Source organism: Borostomias antarcticus (assembly GCF_949987555.1).
Source record: "Borostomias antarcticus genome assembly, contig: scaffold_210, whole genome shotgun sequence".
NCBI lineage: Eukaryota > Metazoa > Chordata > Actinopteri > Stomiiformes > Stomiidae > Borostomias > Borostomias antarcticus.
Genome location: NW_028176251.1, coordinates 120531 through 134269, shown reverse-complemented (window position 1 = coordinate 134269; position 13739 = coordinate 120531). Strand labels below are relative to the sequence as shown.

The window sequence follows — 13739 nt, the reverse complement described above, 5'->3', positions numbered from 1 at the left end:
GGGGAATTATTTCTCCGGACATTATGACCGGAGCGGACCGGACCGGACAGGTGTCAGATCAGGATTTGATTGACATTTTGATCCGCCAATGAGAAACAATCTCATCAAAACTAGCAACGCACTATGCACAGCAACTAAAAGTCCAGCCGTATGTGTTTGAGCCGTCAGATACTCAAGGATACAGAAATACAGTAGAAGCCCTGCCATCTCCAAATAATTCATTTTAATCGATCACTGAATGGTGAGTTCCAAAATGCTTTTCTATCCATTAGTAGAATTAGTTAGCCACAGCTAGTCCTAACCATACTAGCTAGCGCTAACATTATTAGGCTGCTAAGCAGCTACAAAGCACTGAGTTGGCCAGCTAACAATGTTAGATTTCTTTAGAAAAAGGTGAGGTTAACAATAAACATGGAACATTTACTTAAACTTTATCATTAGCAAGTAACTTACATGATCGATCTCTAGGCTCTGGGCATCGGGGAGAGGCTGAAGTGAAGGGAGAGAGAGTACTGCTCCAGCTACAAGACATAGCCGTTGTGCAAAACACATGGCTTTCTGGCAGAATGTAATGAATGAGCGCAGCATATGAAGGTATGTTTCATATGAAGGTATGTTTCATATGAAGGTATGTTTCATATGAAGGTATGTTTCATATGAAGGTATGTTTCATATGAAGGTATGTTTCATATGAAGGTATGTTTCCAGACTGCTCCACCACGGCTCACCAAAAACACGGACCACTGTTTCTCTAAATCCAACACAGTTGGAAAACTAAAGAGTGACTTGTCATCTCACCGATGAGCACCCAGGGACAGCACAAACAATCATGATGGTGCACAGGGTGGGGAGATAGAGGATAGATAAAAATAGATACCTTAGATGGATAGATAAAAATAGACAAAGATACTAGGCTGGATCAAATAACCCAATGGGACCGAAGGTCGTTCGTATCTCTGGTATCTCTGAAATGTCCGAATGACTGAAACATGTTAAAATGCACCAAATTCAATAAGTGGTACTTGTTACATAAAAACTCATAATAGACCGATAAATACCCTTAATTACTTGTGAAAATGCATCAAAATTGCAATCAAATAGCCAGTCTGTTTTTATTCACAGTAGGATACAGTACATGTTTATTATGACAGATTTAAATGCAAGTAGGCCTACAGTACTGTAATGAAAATCCCACCAGTAACCAGATAGCAGGCTCAAAAAAAAAAAGAAGAAGTTTTTTAAGCCTGTCCGGTAGACCGGGAGGTTCGGATCTCTGAAGTTCGGATGAGTGGGGTCCTACTGTATATATAAATGTTTACTCCCTGTCTAAAGCAGCGCTTATCTTGTTAGCTGACACTATGTGGACTTCACCGTGTCAGCATCTGGGAGAGCTGTGTGGTAGTTTCTCAGTGCTCTCGTGTTCTCCCGTGCTCTGGGAGAGCTGTGTGGTAGTTTCTCAGTGCTCTCGTGTTCTCCCGTGCTCAGGGAGAGCTGTGTGGTAGTTTCTCAGTGCTCTCGTGTTCTCCCGTGCTCTGGGAGAGCTGTGTGGTAGTTTCTCAGTGCTCTCGTGTTCTCCCGTGCTCTGGGAGAGCTGTGTGGTAGTTTCTCAGTGCTCTAGTGTTCTCCCGTGCTCTGGGAGAGCTGTGTGGTAGTTTCTCAGTGCTCTCGTGTTCTCCCGTGCTCTGGGAGAGCTGTGTGGTAGTTTCTCAGTGCTCTCGTGTTCTCCCGTGCTCTGGTAGAGCTGTGTGGTAGTTTCTCAGTGCTCTCGTGTTCTCCCGTGCTCTGGGAGAGCTGTGTGGTAGTTTCTCAGTGCTCTAGTGTTCTCCCGTGCTCTGGGAGAGCTGTGTGGTAGTTTCTCAGTGCTCTCGTGTTCTCCCGTGCTCTGGGAGAGCTGTGTGGTAGTTTCTCAGTGCTCTCGTGTTCTCCCGTGCTCTGGGAGAGCTGTGTGGTAGTTTCTCAGTGCTCTAGTGTTCTCCCGTGCTCTGGGAGAGCTGTGTGGTAGTTTCTCAGTGCTCTCGTGTTCTCCCGTGCTCTGGGAGAGCTGTGTGGTAGTTTCTCAGTGCTCTAGTGTTCTCCCGTGCTCTGGGAGAGCTGTGTGGTAGTTTCTCAGTGCTCTTGTGTTCTCCCGTGCTCTGGGAGAGCTGTGTGGTAGTTTCTCAGTGCTCTCGTGTTCTCCCGTGCTCTGGGAGAGCTGTGTGGTAGTTTCTCAGTGCTCTAGTGTTCTCCCGTGCTCTGGGAGAGCTGTGTGGTAGTTTCTCAGTGCTCTCGTGTTCTCCCGTGCTCTGGGAGAGCTGTGTGGTAGTTTCTCAGTGCTCTCGTGTTCTCCCGTGCTCTGGGAGAGCTGTGTGGTAGTTTCTCAGTGCTCTCGTGTTCTCCCGTGCTCTGGGAGAGCTGTGTGGTAGTTTCTCAGTGCTCTTATGTTCACCCGTGCTCTGGGAGAGCTGTGTGGTAGTTTCTCAGTGCTCTTATGTTCTCCCGTGCTCTGCAGCTCTGTTGTTGTGTGTGATCACGCGTGCACCTCGCTCTGCACGAATGCTCTTTACTGAGCTCTGTGTGTCTCCCCTATATGTTGTGTCTCCCCTATATGTTATGTGTAATGAGTTTTAGTCAGTGAGGCATTCTTACTCCCATCTATTCTCTGACCTTCTAAAATAGATTTCCGGTCTTTAACTGGTCAGAACCAGCTGGAGCTGACCCCCCTATAACTTTTAAAAACTGCTAACTCAGCGCTTGGCATGTTTCCACCTCCTCACATTGCACCATACATACATCCAGTGAGGAGTAACACGTTAGAAAGTACCCGTGCGCAATGCATCAACAATCCCTCGCCTACACGGCTGGCAGCTCTGTCTATGGCTCTGACAACGGGAGCTCTCTGCCATGGAAACACCAACACTATTTCTCCCTCCTCAAGATCAAGGACTAAATACTGGTCAAGTGTAATCTATGTATAGAGGCCCATAAGGTGTGAACCTGAATCAGTTATTCTGAAAGCACAAATGCCATGGAAACAGGTTTTTTCCTACCCTCATTCCTCGTTATTATTCAGGAAAAGGTGCAAATGCAGTCACCTCTGTCGTGGTGCAGCAAACTAGCCCAAACTAGCCTACTCCTGATTTCTCTAAATCGTATGCTACCAACGGACACATCACCTAGAAGCTGCGTCAGTTATCGATTCATATCATTGTGGATGGCCACAAGTTAAAAATGCCCTTTTTTGCAACATAGGACTTTAATTTCACTATTCATTTCATGTAGGCTCCTACACATGATTGAAAAGTGATCAGTAGTGACTATATTCTGTATTGGTCCATGTAGCCTACAGCATGCAGCGGGCTGAGAGCTGACTGTTCTGTCATCCTCTAGGCCTGTACATCAACATTGAGATTAAAACCTGTATTTTTAGCTGTTGGTGTTCATTTCCCCCATATCAAAATATAACATGCTGTATACTGTAGGCTATCAAATTAAACGTTTGAGAAGCTTCTCCTCTTGAGGTTGGCTTATTGGTTTGAAGGCTAGGAATGTTGTAGGTCACTGGACTACAGTACATACAGTAGAGTTGACAAAATAGGGACTATCATCTCAAAGCTTACATACAGACATATACAGACTGTAGGTGGTGGGTGGGTCCTTTATTGAAGGAACAAAGACACAATCAACATGAAATACAAATGTAAATTGGGTACAAAATATACACAAAATTCCAATACACAAGAGTGCAAATAAACAATGTGTAAAACATGCCTAGGTTTACATGATGAAGTATCAAGTAGTAATTATACAACAGAGAGTTTGGATACTTGATTCTGATTGGCTAGCAGCCGTGGTAAAATACTCTGTAACCCACGGCTGCGACCGCATAACAATTAGTTAATCTCATTGACGAGGCCATTGATAAAATCAAGCGGTATGCTATGCTTTGCGTAGCAACCACTCGCAGCAACCTCGCCTTTTTGTATCCTATTACAATAACGCACTCATTAGTTCGACTCCAACACTTCCACACCCCTACCAGCAAAAACGAGTGCTCTGGAGAACTGTTTTAATAACTGCACCATGGCTGGAAATATTCAAATAAACGTGAACCACCCGAATTATGCCTTATGTCTTATGTGAACAAGGCCAACCCAAATAGGCGAGATAGCCTATGTTGCCTGGCAACCATTTAATTCAGAACTATAGCCTATCGCCGAAGATTTTGTAATCCTAAAATGATAAGAATGATCAGTAAATAAATGATTGAATGTTACTACTGAGTGTTTTTTGTGAATATATATATGTAGTAACCGTTGAAGAAAAGCAATTGACCACGAGAGGCAGTGGGTTACAGGGGATTTTACCACAGCTATACTTCTAACAACGCCCCGTAGCTGTGGTAAAATCCCCTGTAATCCACTGCCTCTCGTGGTCAATTGCTTAAGTAGGCTTTAGCATGTTGGTAAATGTACATGTCCTGTCCAAAGAGCCTTAGCACCCTCCAAGCTGACTCAGGTCCATAGTGTCCAGCCAATCAGGACGCTGATTGGATGCTGAGTATTCATTAGAGCATGGGTTCCCAAACTCCCATCAATGTGGGCCTCCCCTCTGAAAACAGTGACACACCCACGCCCCCTCAACCCCCCAAATGTGTCCATTTTGCAAGGCAGCGTCAGCTAGCCCATAACGTTACACAGCTAAGTTAGCTCGGTGGCACCTGCTGCTAGTAAACGTTATGACGTTTTCGCACAATACATTCATGCCTGCGGGGGGAGGCTCTCTCTGCACTATCCACAAATTTAGTATTATATTATAGTATCTCTCCCATTATTTATTTCAATCTTCTGACCTTTAAAATCACGTTTCATTCATAAAAACCATAGACATTTCAAAAATAAATAACATATTTTTACTTCTTTTTTTTCTAACCATCCCTCCGCGCCTCCCCTGACTTTCTTTGGGGCCCCCTGGGGGAGGCCCGCCTCACAGTTTGGGAATGCCTGCATTAGAGGAATTAAAAACCTGCTCATGACTAAAACATATTAGATGCAGCAGCACTCTCTCTCCTAGCTCCAGAATGAGTCAGTCTGTTTATAATTCAGTCTGAGAGAGCAAGACAATATAGCTGACATTCCTCCTTTTCACCACTAGTGTAGCAGTGTTTGTTTGTAGAATAAATGTAATCTTTGTCACAGTTAAATTATACAGAAAGCAAAGCTACTATCACAGAAGACTGAAGTGAAGAGTGAAGTTAGCCGTTTCTGTACTTTATTAGACTGAAAATGTGTTTTGCCAATGAAAACACGCTTTCTCAAAGCAGTGATTACTGGTGAAAATGTTTAATTTAAAAAGCTAATACTTGTCCTTGTCTCCTCAGCGTGAGTGGATGCAGATTAACAGGGACATGCTGTTCTCTGCTGGCCTCATCGCTCAGCTCAAACTCCTCCCACCTGAGAGAGTTAGACCTGAGTAACAATGACCTGCAGGATTCAGGAGTGAAGCTGCTCTCTGCTGGACTGGGGAGTCCACACTGCAAACTGGAGAAACTGAGGTCTGTATCCCTGAGCATATTCACATGTTAAATGATGGGATTTAAATGTCTAAGTAATTGTACATCTCTGTCCTTGAAGAGGGATGTTTTGAGCATCAACATTCAAGTTGAGAAATTATCTTTGGACTACAGTACATACAGTAGAGTTGACAAAATAGGGACTATCATCTCAAAGCATACATACAGACATATACAGACTGTAGGTGGTGGGTGGGTCCTTTATTGAAGGAACAAAGACACAATCAAGACTAAATACAAATGTGGATTAGGTACAAAACAGGGGCGCTGCTAGGATCCCAAATCATTAGGGGTTGAGGGAAAAGCATCAGGGGCTGAAGTTTAGAGGCAGTGACACCAGTTCATTTAAATTTTTGGGGGGCCGCATATATTTAGGGGGCCCATTTGGGTTCGCCTCTATGCACCAAAGACAAGCACATACACACACTCATACAGATTGCACAGTAATCCACAAACTGCTCAAATACTGGTAAGTGGAATCAAAATGTACTCTTTAGTGTGAACTAAATCAACAACATCAGCACGGTTCAAACAGAGGACATAACTTCTCTCTAGTATGCTTTGACTACTCTGAAACTATCACTGACTTGGGACACCCAGGTGTTGGACCTCTCAGAACACCACAGAAGACAGGCTCACGTCCTCCACCTCCACAATGTCAACCTGCTGAAGTAGCAGTGGTTGTAACTGAACGTATCGACTCCTGTGTGTCACATGAGATGGTCACCTGAAACACAGATCATGATGAGAATGAATACATTCTGATGAACATAACCCATACAGCAGCATAGAAGCTCACATTCACTATAACAACATGAACATAACCCATACAGCAGCATAGAAGCTCACATTCAATATAACAACATGAACATAACCCATACAGCAGCATAGAAGCTCACGTTCAATATAACAACATGAACATAACCCATACAGCAGCATAGAAGCTCACATTCAATATAACAACATGAACATAACCCATACAGCAGCATAGAAGCTCACATTCAATATAACAACATGGACATAACCCATACAGCAGCATAGAAGCTCACATTCAATATAACAACATGAACATAACCCATACAGCAGCATAGAAGCTCACATTCAATATAACAACATGAACATAACCCATACAGCAGCATAGAAGCTCACATTCAATATAACAACATGAACATAACCCATACAGCAGCATAGAAGCTCACATTCTATATAACAACATGAACATAACCCATACAGCAGCATAGAAGCTCACATTCAATATAACAACATGAACATAACCCATACAGCAGGGATCTTGCTGGTGTTTATCTAACAAGCATGTCAGTCATATATTTTGGAGCACGGTTGTGGAGTGATTTATAAACCAGTAGAAGAATCTTGAAGTCTATTCTGAAGCTGACGGGTAGCCAATGCAGAGCCTTCAGGACGGGTGTGATGTGAGCCCTCCGTCTGGATTTTGTAAGGACTCGTGCCGCGGCGTTTTGTATAATTTGCAGACGATTGATGGTTTTCTTTGGTAGGCCACAAAAGAGGGCATTGCAATAGTCCAGTCTGCTGGTTATAAATGCATGCATAAGTCTTTCAGTGTCGGCCTTTGAAAGGAAGGATTGCACTTTTGCCATGTTTCTTAAATGATAGAAAGATACGCTAGTTATGTTATTGACATGAGATTCAAAGTTCAGATCAGAGTCGACTATGACACCTAGATTTCTAACCTGGTGTTTTGTGTTTAGTGCCAGTGTATTTAAATGTGTGTGTGTGTGTCAACTCAGACAGGTGAGGGGGAGGGCTCTGTATGACCCTGGTGACCTCAGACAGGTGAGGGGGAGGGCTCTGTATGACCCTGGTGACCTCAGACAGGTGAGGGGGAGGGCTCTGTATGACCCTGGTGACCTCAGACAGGTGAGGGGGAGGGCTCTGTATGACCCTGGTGACCTCAGACAGGTGAGGGGGAGGGCTCTGTATGACCCTGGTGACCTCAGACAGGTGAGGGGGAGGGCTCTGTATGACCCTGGTGACCTCAGACAGGTGAGGGGGAGGGCTCTGTATGACCCTGGTGACCTCAGACAGGTGAGGGGGAGGGCTCTGTATGACCCTGGTGACCTCAGACAGGTGAGGGGGAGGGCTCTGTATGACCCTGGTGACCTCAGACAGGTGAGGGGGAGGGCTCTGTATGAGGCATGTGTGAAGGCGAGGAACGTCGGGGTCTTGCAGGGGGTTGGGTTCCACCAGTGGCAGGGGGTTCTAGGTGGGGGGAGCAGTGTGAGGTTCAGGTGGCGGGTGCTGTATAAGCCCCCCATCCCTAAAAGGACAGGGGACTTGCAGTGGAGAGTGGTGCACAGGGCCCTGATGACCGAGCGCTTTCTGGCCGGGCTTGACCCCGGGGTGGGGGAGGGGGGCCCATACTGTGGTGAGGTGGAGACGGTGGTTCATGTGTTTTCTGTTTGTGCACGTCTTGTTCCTCTGTTTGTGCTGTTACAGCCCTCATGTGTGAGGTTGGGGTTTGTGTTTTCTAAGGAACTGTTTGTTTTGGGCCCACAGTACACGTGCAGGAGGAGGGCAAAGTGTGTTTTGCTCAATGTTGTGTTTGGGTGAGCTAAGTTGTCCATTTGGATTACAGGGAGGAATAAGGTGAGAGGGGCGGGGCCACGGACCCAGTCCAGGTGGTTAGGGGGAGGGTCTCTGCTTCTTAGGGTAGAATACACCTATTTTGTGATCAATAACAATGTGGCTGAGTTTGAGAGGGTGTGGGGTCTGGGGGTGGCAATTTGTACGGTGGGGGCAGATGGGTTTGATGTTTGATAGTGAGCTGATGCCGTTCTGTGCTACTGTGTGTGTGTGTGTGGGGGGGGGGGGGTTGTTGTTGTGGGTGTGTTGACTCGAACTTCATCTTCCTGCTTGATTTGAAGGGGGTGATTTGTGTATGTTAAGGAGGGTATTTGGTGTCTGTTTTCTCCCTATCGTTTTGATTTTGGGGGGACTAAAAAGGTTCGGGGCTAGAGGAAGAACATTTGGGGCGTCAGGTATGAGGCTCCCCCTGCAGAACACTTCTTTAGTCTCAGAGACATTCAGCTCCAAGGAGCTCTCCTCCATCCGGGAGGTCAGGGTGTTGACATACTCAGAGTATGTGGACAGTGACTGCTCCTTCCTTATCCAGACATGCACAATTGTCACTTTTTGGTGAAATTTGCTGTTTTGAATCCAAAATAGGTCACCTACGTGATTCATGCAGATCTGATTTTGGGGAAGGGGTCAAGAGCCTGAAGCGACTTACATAGAAAGATAATAAATCTGTGAGTCTGTGAGTGTGGACATTGGGATTGAGCCAGTGGAGCGTGAGAATCTGATACTGTGGATGTATGTTTGGATCTGTATGCGCGGATATTGACAGTCAGTTAAAAAGCAGCAAGCGAAACTGAGTTCAAACTCAGTTCACTACTCACAGTTCAGCGCAAGCCCAGTCTGGGACCTGCTGTTTGGAAAAAGCCAAGTTGCCACAGTGCTGTGTGGAAGTGCGTGCCAGCCACAAACCTCCATAGAGAAGATCAACTGAAACCCCCAAAAGTAGCCTACCTGCAGTCGTAAAGCCCAGGAACATATCCCCCTCACATTTCAAAATATAGGCTTTATCCCCACACTTTTCTAATCTCTCAAATTACATTTATTTTTCCTGCCACTCTTGGGCGATCACTCAGCTGTTTGTCTGCTGTGTTTCTCTCACTGCAAGGTAACCGCAGCAGGGAAACGAGCAAAACCTGCTATGGATTTTCAGAGACTTGGCTGTTCTCACGCAATGAAAGCGGAATGGATTCAATTGGAGATGTGACTCGTCTCTGTATGTGAACTGTTTTATTCTTACCACTGCGTCAGGTAGGAGTAGGATATATGCTAGTAGCTAATTCAGCTCATCAAATAGTTGTGTAACTGGTGGGGCTGCTGCCCTTTTGCTCATTTCCTTTGTAAATGTGAGCAGTATCTTTGATAGCCTACGTTGCATTAAATGGGTTAATAATATTAAATTGACTGCACTTATATAGCACTTTATATCCAAAGCACTTTACAATGGCCTCATTAAACCATTCATACACACATCCACACACCAATGGCAGTAGCTGCCTTGCAAGATGCTAGCCTGCTCATTGGGAGCAATTTGGGGTTATTGCGCAAGGACACTTCGACATGTGGACAGGAGGAGCCGGGATTTGAACCGCCGACCCTACGGTCATTGGATGATCTGCTCTATCTCCTGAGCCACAGAACTAAATTTGTACTTTGAACTTTATCTTGCTCTTGTAATTCTGTTAGATTGTGACCAGCACCAGGGTCATTCTAAAAATCATCCAATAAATGATCATTTGGTAGCTTATAATAAATAAATCCCTGCATCCCCCCCAGCAGCTGTGTGTTCTTCTCTGCTCAGGCCTCCGTCTCTCTTTCTCACCCCTAACCAGTTGGCATGTCTGCTTATCTGGGCCACCAGTGTCATGTCATCTGCATACTTGATCAGTGTCGGCTCCTCTCTGTTACCATGATGCTGTACCCAGAAGAGGATGGGGAGATGCTCCATCTAGAACTATTACAGCTACGTACTGAGGCCTGTGATGAAGGAATTCTTCAATCCATTAGATCAGTGTTGTGTTGACCTGTAGTTCATGAAGGTGACTCAGCAGTGTGTGTGTGTGTACCGTATTAGAAGCAGATGAGGTCTGTGAACAGAATCCTGGTGTAGGGGGAGTCCAGGTACTCAGCCACTGTGTGTAGGAGAGAAGGACTGGCCTCTCTGACCCCTCGCCTTGCAGGCTAACTAACGTGGGTCTAGACCAGGACGGGCACGTGCACTTCTGCCGCTCTAGGAGAAAAACTATTATGCCGCGCCTATCTACAACGTAGGCCTACAGTACCATACCAGCAGCAACAATAAACAAATGTTAATATGCCCTACAGATACACTAACCAAATAGTCTAGTGTTATGTTATGTTATGTTATGTTATTTTTATTTATAATGCGCCCCCCAACCAACTGTTACATCAGCCCGGGGCGCAGCCCGGGTACAAAAAGAGACAAACAAAAACAAGGGACTGCAGAGACACAAAATGAAACTACATTTAAGACACAAGACAAGGACATAAATTATAGATCATCTGTAACAAAGAGGTGCGTTTTAAGCTGTGCTCTAAAAGAGTCCAGGGTGGTGGCGGACTTGATGTTCAGAGGAAGCTTGTTCCATAGCCCAGGTGCCATCACAGAGAATGCACGGTCTCCCTTTGTGACAAGTTTTGACCGTGGGACCTTCAGGGTCATCTGGTTGTCAGATCTGAGCTGGCGACCAGGCCTGAAGTTGGTAGGTTGGTCCAGGAGATCTTTGATGTAAGCTGGGGCGAGACCATTGAGGGCTTTGAAGACATACGTGAGGATCTTGAATTTCACTCTGCGCTTCACTGGGAGCCAGTGAAGGGAGGAGAGGACAGGAGAAATGTGTTCCCTCATCTTAGTGCCTGTCACCAGCCTGGCAGCGGCATTTTGGACTAGCTGCATGCTGTGGATGGTCTTGTCGGTGACCCTGGCATAGAGGGCATTACAATAGTCCAGTCTGGAGAAGATGAGCATTAGTACGACCCTCCGTAGGTCGCTGGAGGAGAGGAAGGACTTGATTTTGGATACTGTGCGCAGTTGGAAAAAACAGGATTGCACAACAGATTTCACTTGCTTGTCAAACTTGAGGTCTGTGTCAAATATGACCCCAAGTTTTCTGACGTGGGATCTTTTAAGTGTGGACAAACATCCTAGATTATTTCTGATCTGACTGATCGAGGTGGAGTTGCCGATCAGAAGGATTTCACTCTTGGTGTCATTGAGCTGCAGGAAGTTTTGTGACATCCACTCCTTTATGTCCCGCAAGCAGTCCTTCAGACGGTCCAGCCCAGAGGGATCGTCTGCCCTGAGTGGAAGATAGATTTGAGTATCATCTGCGTAGCAATGGAAGGAAATCTTATGGCGATGAATGACTTGGCTGAGGGACAGCATGTGGATGGAGAAAAGGATGGGACCCAGTATTGAGCCCTGAGGGACCCCGCAGGTGAGGTTGACACGGCAGGATGAATGGTTGGCTATATTCACTGAAAAGGTCCTGTTGTTGAGGTAGGACTTGAACCAGGACAGGGCTGTGTTGGTGATGCCAACCCCCTGTTGGAGGCGGTCGAGGAGGATGGTGTGATCTATAGTATCAAATGCTGCACTGAGATCCAGGAGAACCAGTGCAGCACATTTCCCTGAGTCAACGATGAGGAGTAGGTCGTTTAACACCTTCAAGAGGGCAGACTCGGTGCTGTGGCCGGCCCTAAATCTGGACTGGAATTTCTCCAGTATGTTGTTGTGTTGGAGATAAGGCTGCAGCTGACTGAGAACGGCCTTTTCTAACAGCTTTGACAGAAATGGTAATTTTGAGATGGGTCTGTAGTTGCTGGGGATAGTGGGATCTAGGCTGGCTTTCTTAAGAAGGGGCTGGACCACCGCTTCTTTTAGGCATGATGGAACGATACCTGTGGCCAGGGAGCAGTTGATGATGGACAGGATGTGAGGACCAACTGCCTCAAAAACCTCCTTAAGGAGGGGGGCAGGGACGGGGTCATGAGGGGACGTGGCTGGTCTCAAAGCGGCGGCCATCTTGGAGAGGGATGAGAGGGAGATGGAGCTGAACACGGAGAAGGTGGATGAGCATCTCAGAGTAACAGCTAGGTCCCGGGTGGAGGGTGGGATGTTTCTTCTGATGTCGTCGACCTTTTCTGAGAAAAAGGACAGAAACTCATCACACTTTGTAGGGGATGCATCCTGGATAGCAGTAGTAGGAGGGCAAACAACAGAATTGATGGTTCTGAATAAAATTCTGGAGTTTGGAGCATTTGCAATTAGACTAGCAAAGTACTTGGCTCTCTCTGCTTTAACCACCCTGTGGTAGCTCTTCTTTCTTTCCCTCAGTATTTCGAGAGAGACCTGCAGGCCATCTTTCTTCCACCTCCGCTCAGCCTGTCTCCATGCTCTCCTCTCTGCTCTGGTGGTCTCATTTAGCCAAGCCACAGCCTTGGGTTTGGGCTTTTTCATCTTGAGAGGGGCAATAGAGTCCAGAACAGAACGGCAGGTGGAGTTGAACACGGACATTAGCTCCTCTGGGTCTGATGACAGCACCTCACCTGCCCTGGTGTTTTGGGCGGCAGCAAAAGCAGAGGAAAACTTAGCAGGTGTCTGGGCGCTGATAAACCGTGAGAGGCGTGCAGGACATTGGATGTTAGTGGAGGGCTGAGACAGAGAGGATTGAAACACCACAGCATAATGGTCACAGTCAGTATGGGCTGTCATGGTTTCCACATTGCTGACAGGGAGATTGACAGAGAGGACAAGATCTAAGGTGTGACCTTTTTTATGGGTTGGGACGGAAACATGTTGGGTGAGACCAAAAGAGTCTATCAGGTCCATAAATTCTCCCTCAAAGCTCCTTGTGGGATTATCAACGTGGATGTTGAAGTCTCCCAAGATCAGCACTCTGTCATGGCTGGGAATGATTTCACTGAGGAGGTCTGAGAATTGAGTTGTAAAATTCTTACTCTCTTTGAAAGACTTGCTGTCCGTTGGGCGGTAGATGGTCAGAACCAGGAGGGGGTCAGACATGCCCACTTTTACCAGAAGAGCTTCAAAACTGGAGTATGTGAGGCAGTTCAACACAGAACAGCTGTATTTGTCCTTGTGCATGAAGGCCACGCCCCCTCCAGTCTTTCCGCGTCTTGGGTTGCTGTGGTAACTCCAGCCAGCGGGGCACAGTTCATTGAGAGAAGAATAATCCCCAGGGACTTGCCATGATTCCGTGATTGCGAAGAATTACAGTTGTTGTTTGGAAATTAACTCAGACAGAACGGATGTTTTCTCCTTAACCGATCTGGCATTGAGAAGCCCGACTTTCACCGTAACTTCACTCGCAGACGAGGTAGGTGTTCTTGCCGGCAGGCTGGGTTCGGGGCTGGATGGGAATGGGGGGTGACAGATGGACCTGGTCCAGGTCTAGGGGACAGATGGATGGATTGTCTTTGGAGAAAGTTTCACCGCTCTACCCGCACGATGTCCTCGCCGTCTACCTCACCTCTCCGGTGAATCCGTCGGTCAGTAAAGTTAACGTGACTCCAGGGCCCGAAAGGAATAACAAAG

The 13739-nt window shown here is 46.5% G+C and overlaps 1 protein-coding gene across 1 annotated transcript in view; it reads left to right on the top strand.

Annotated features, from left to right (window-relative positions):
• LOC311328680 (NLR family CARD domain-containing protein 3-like) overlaps positions 1 to 13739 on the top strand; it is a gene marked incomplete at both ends in the record, with an annotated part of 49308 nt that overhangs the window by 14475 nt on the left and 21094 nt on the right. The window contains one exon of the mRNA XM_084462617.1: positions 5357 to 5530. Within this exon, the coding sequence (XP_084318743.1) occupies positions 5357 to 5530 (174 nt within the window). The remainder of the gene's footprint in view (positions 1 to 5356; positions 5531 to 13739) is intronic.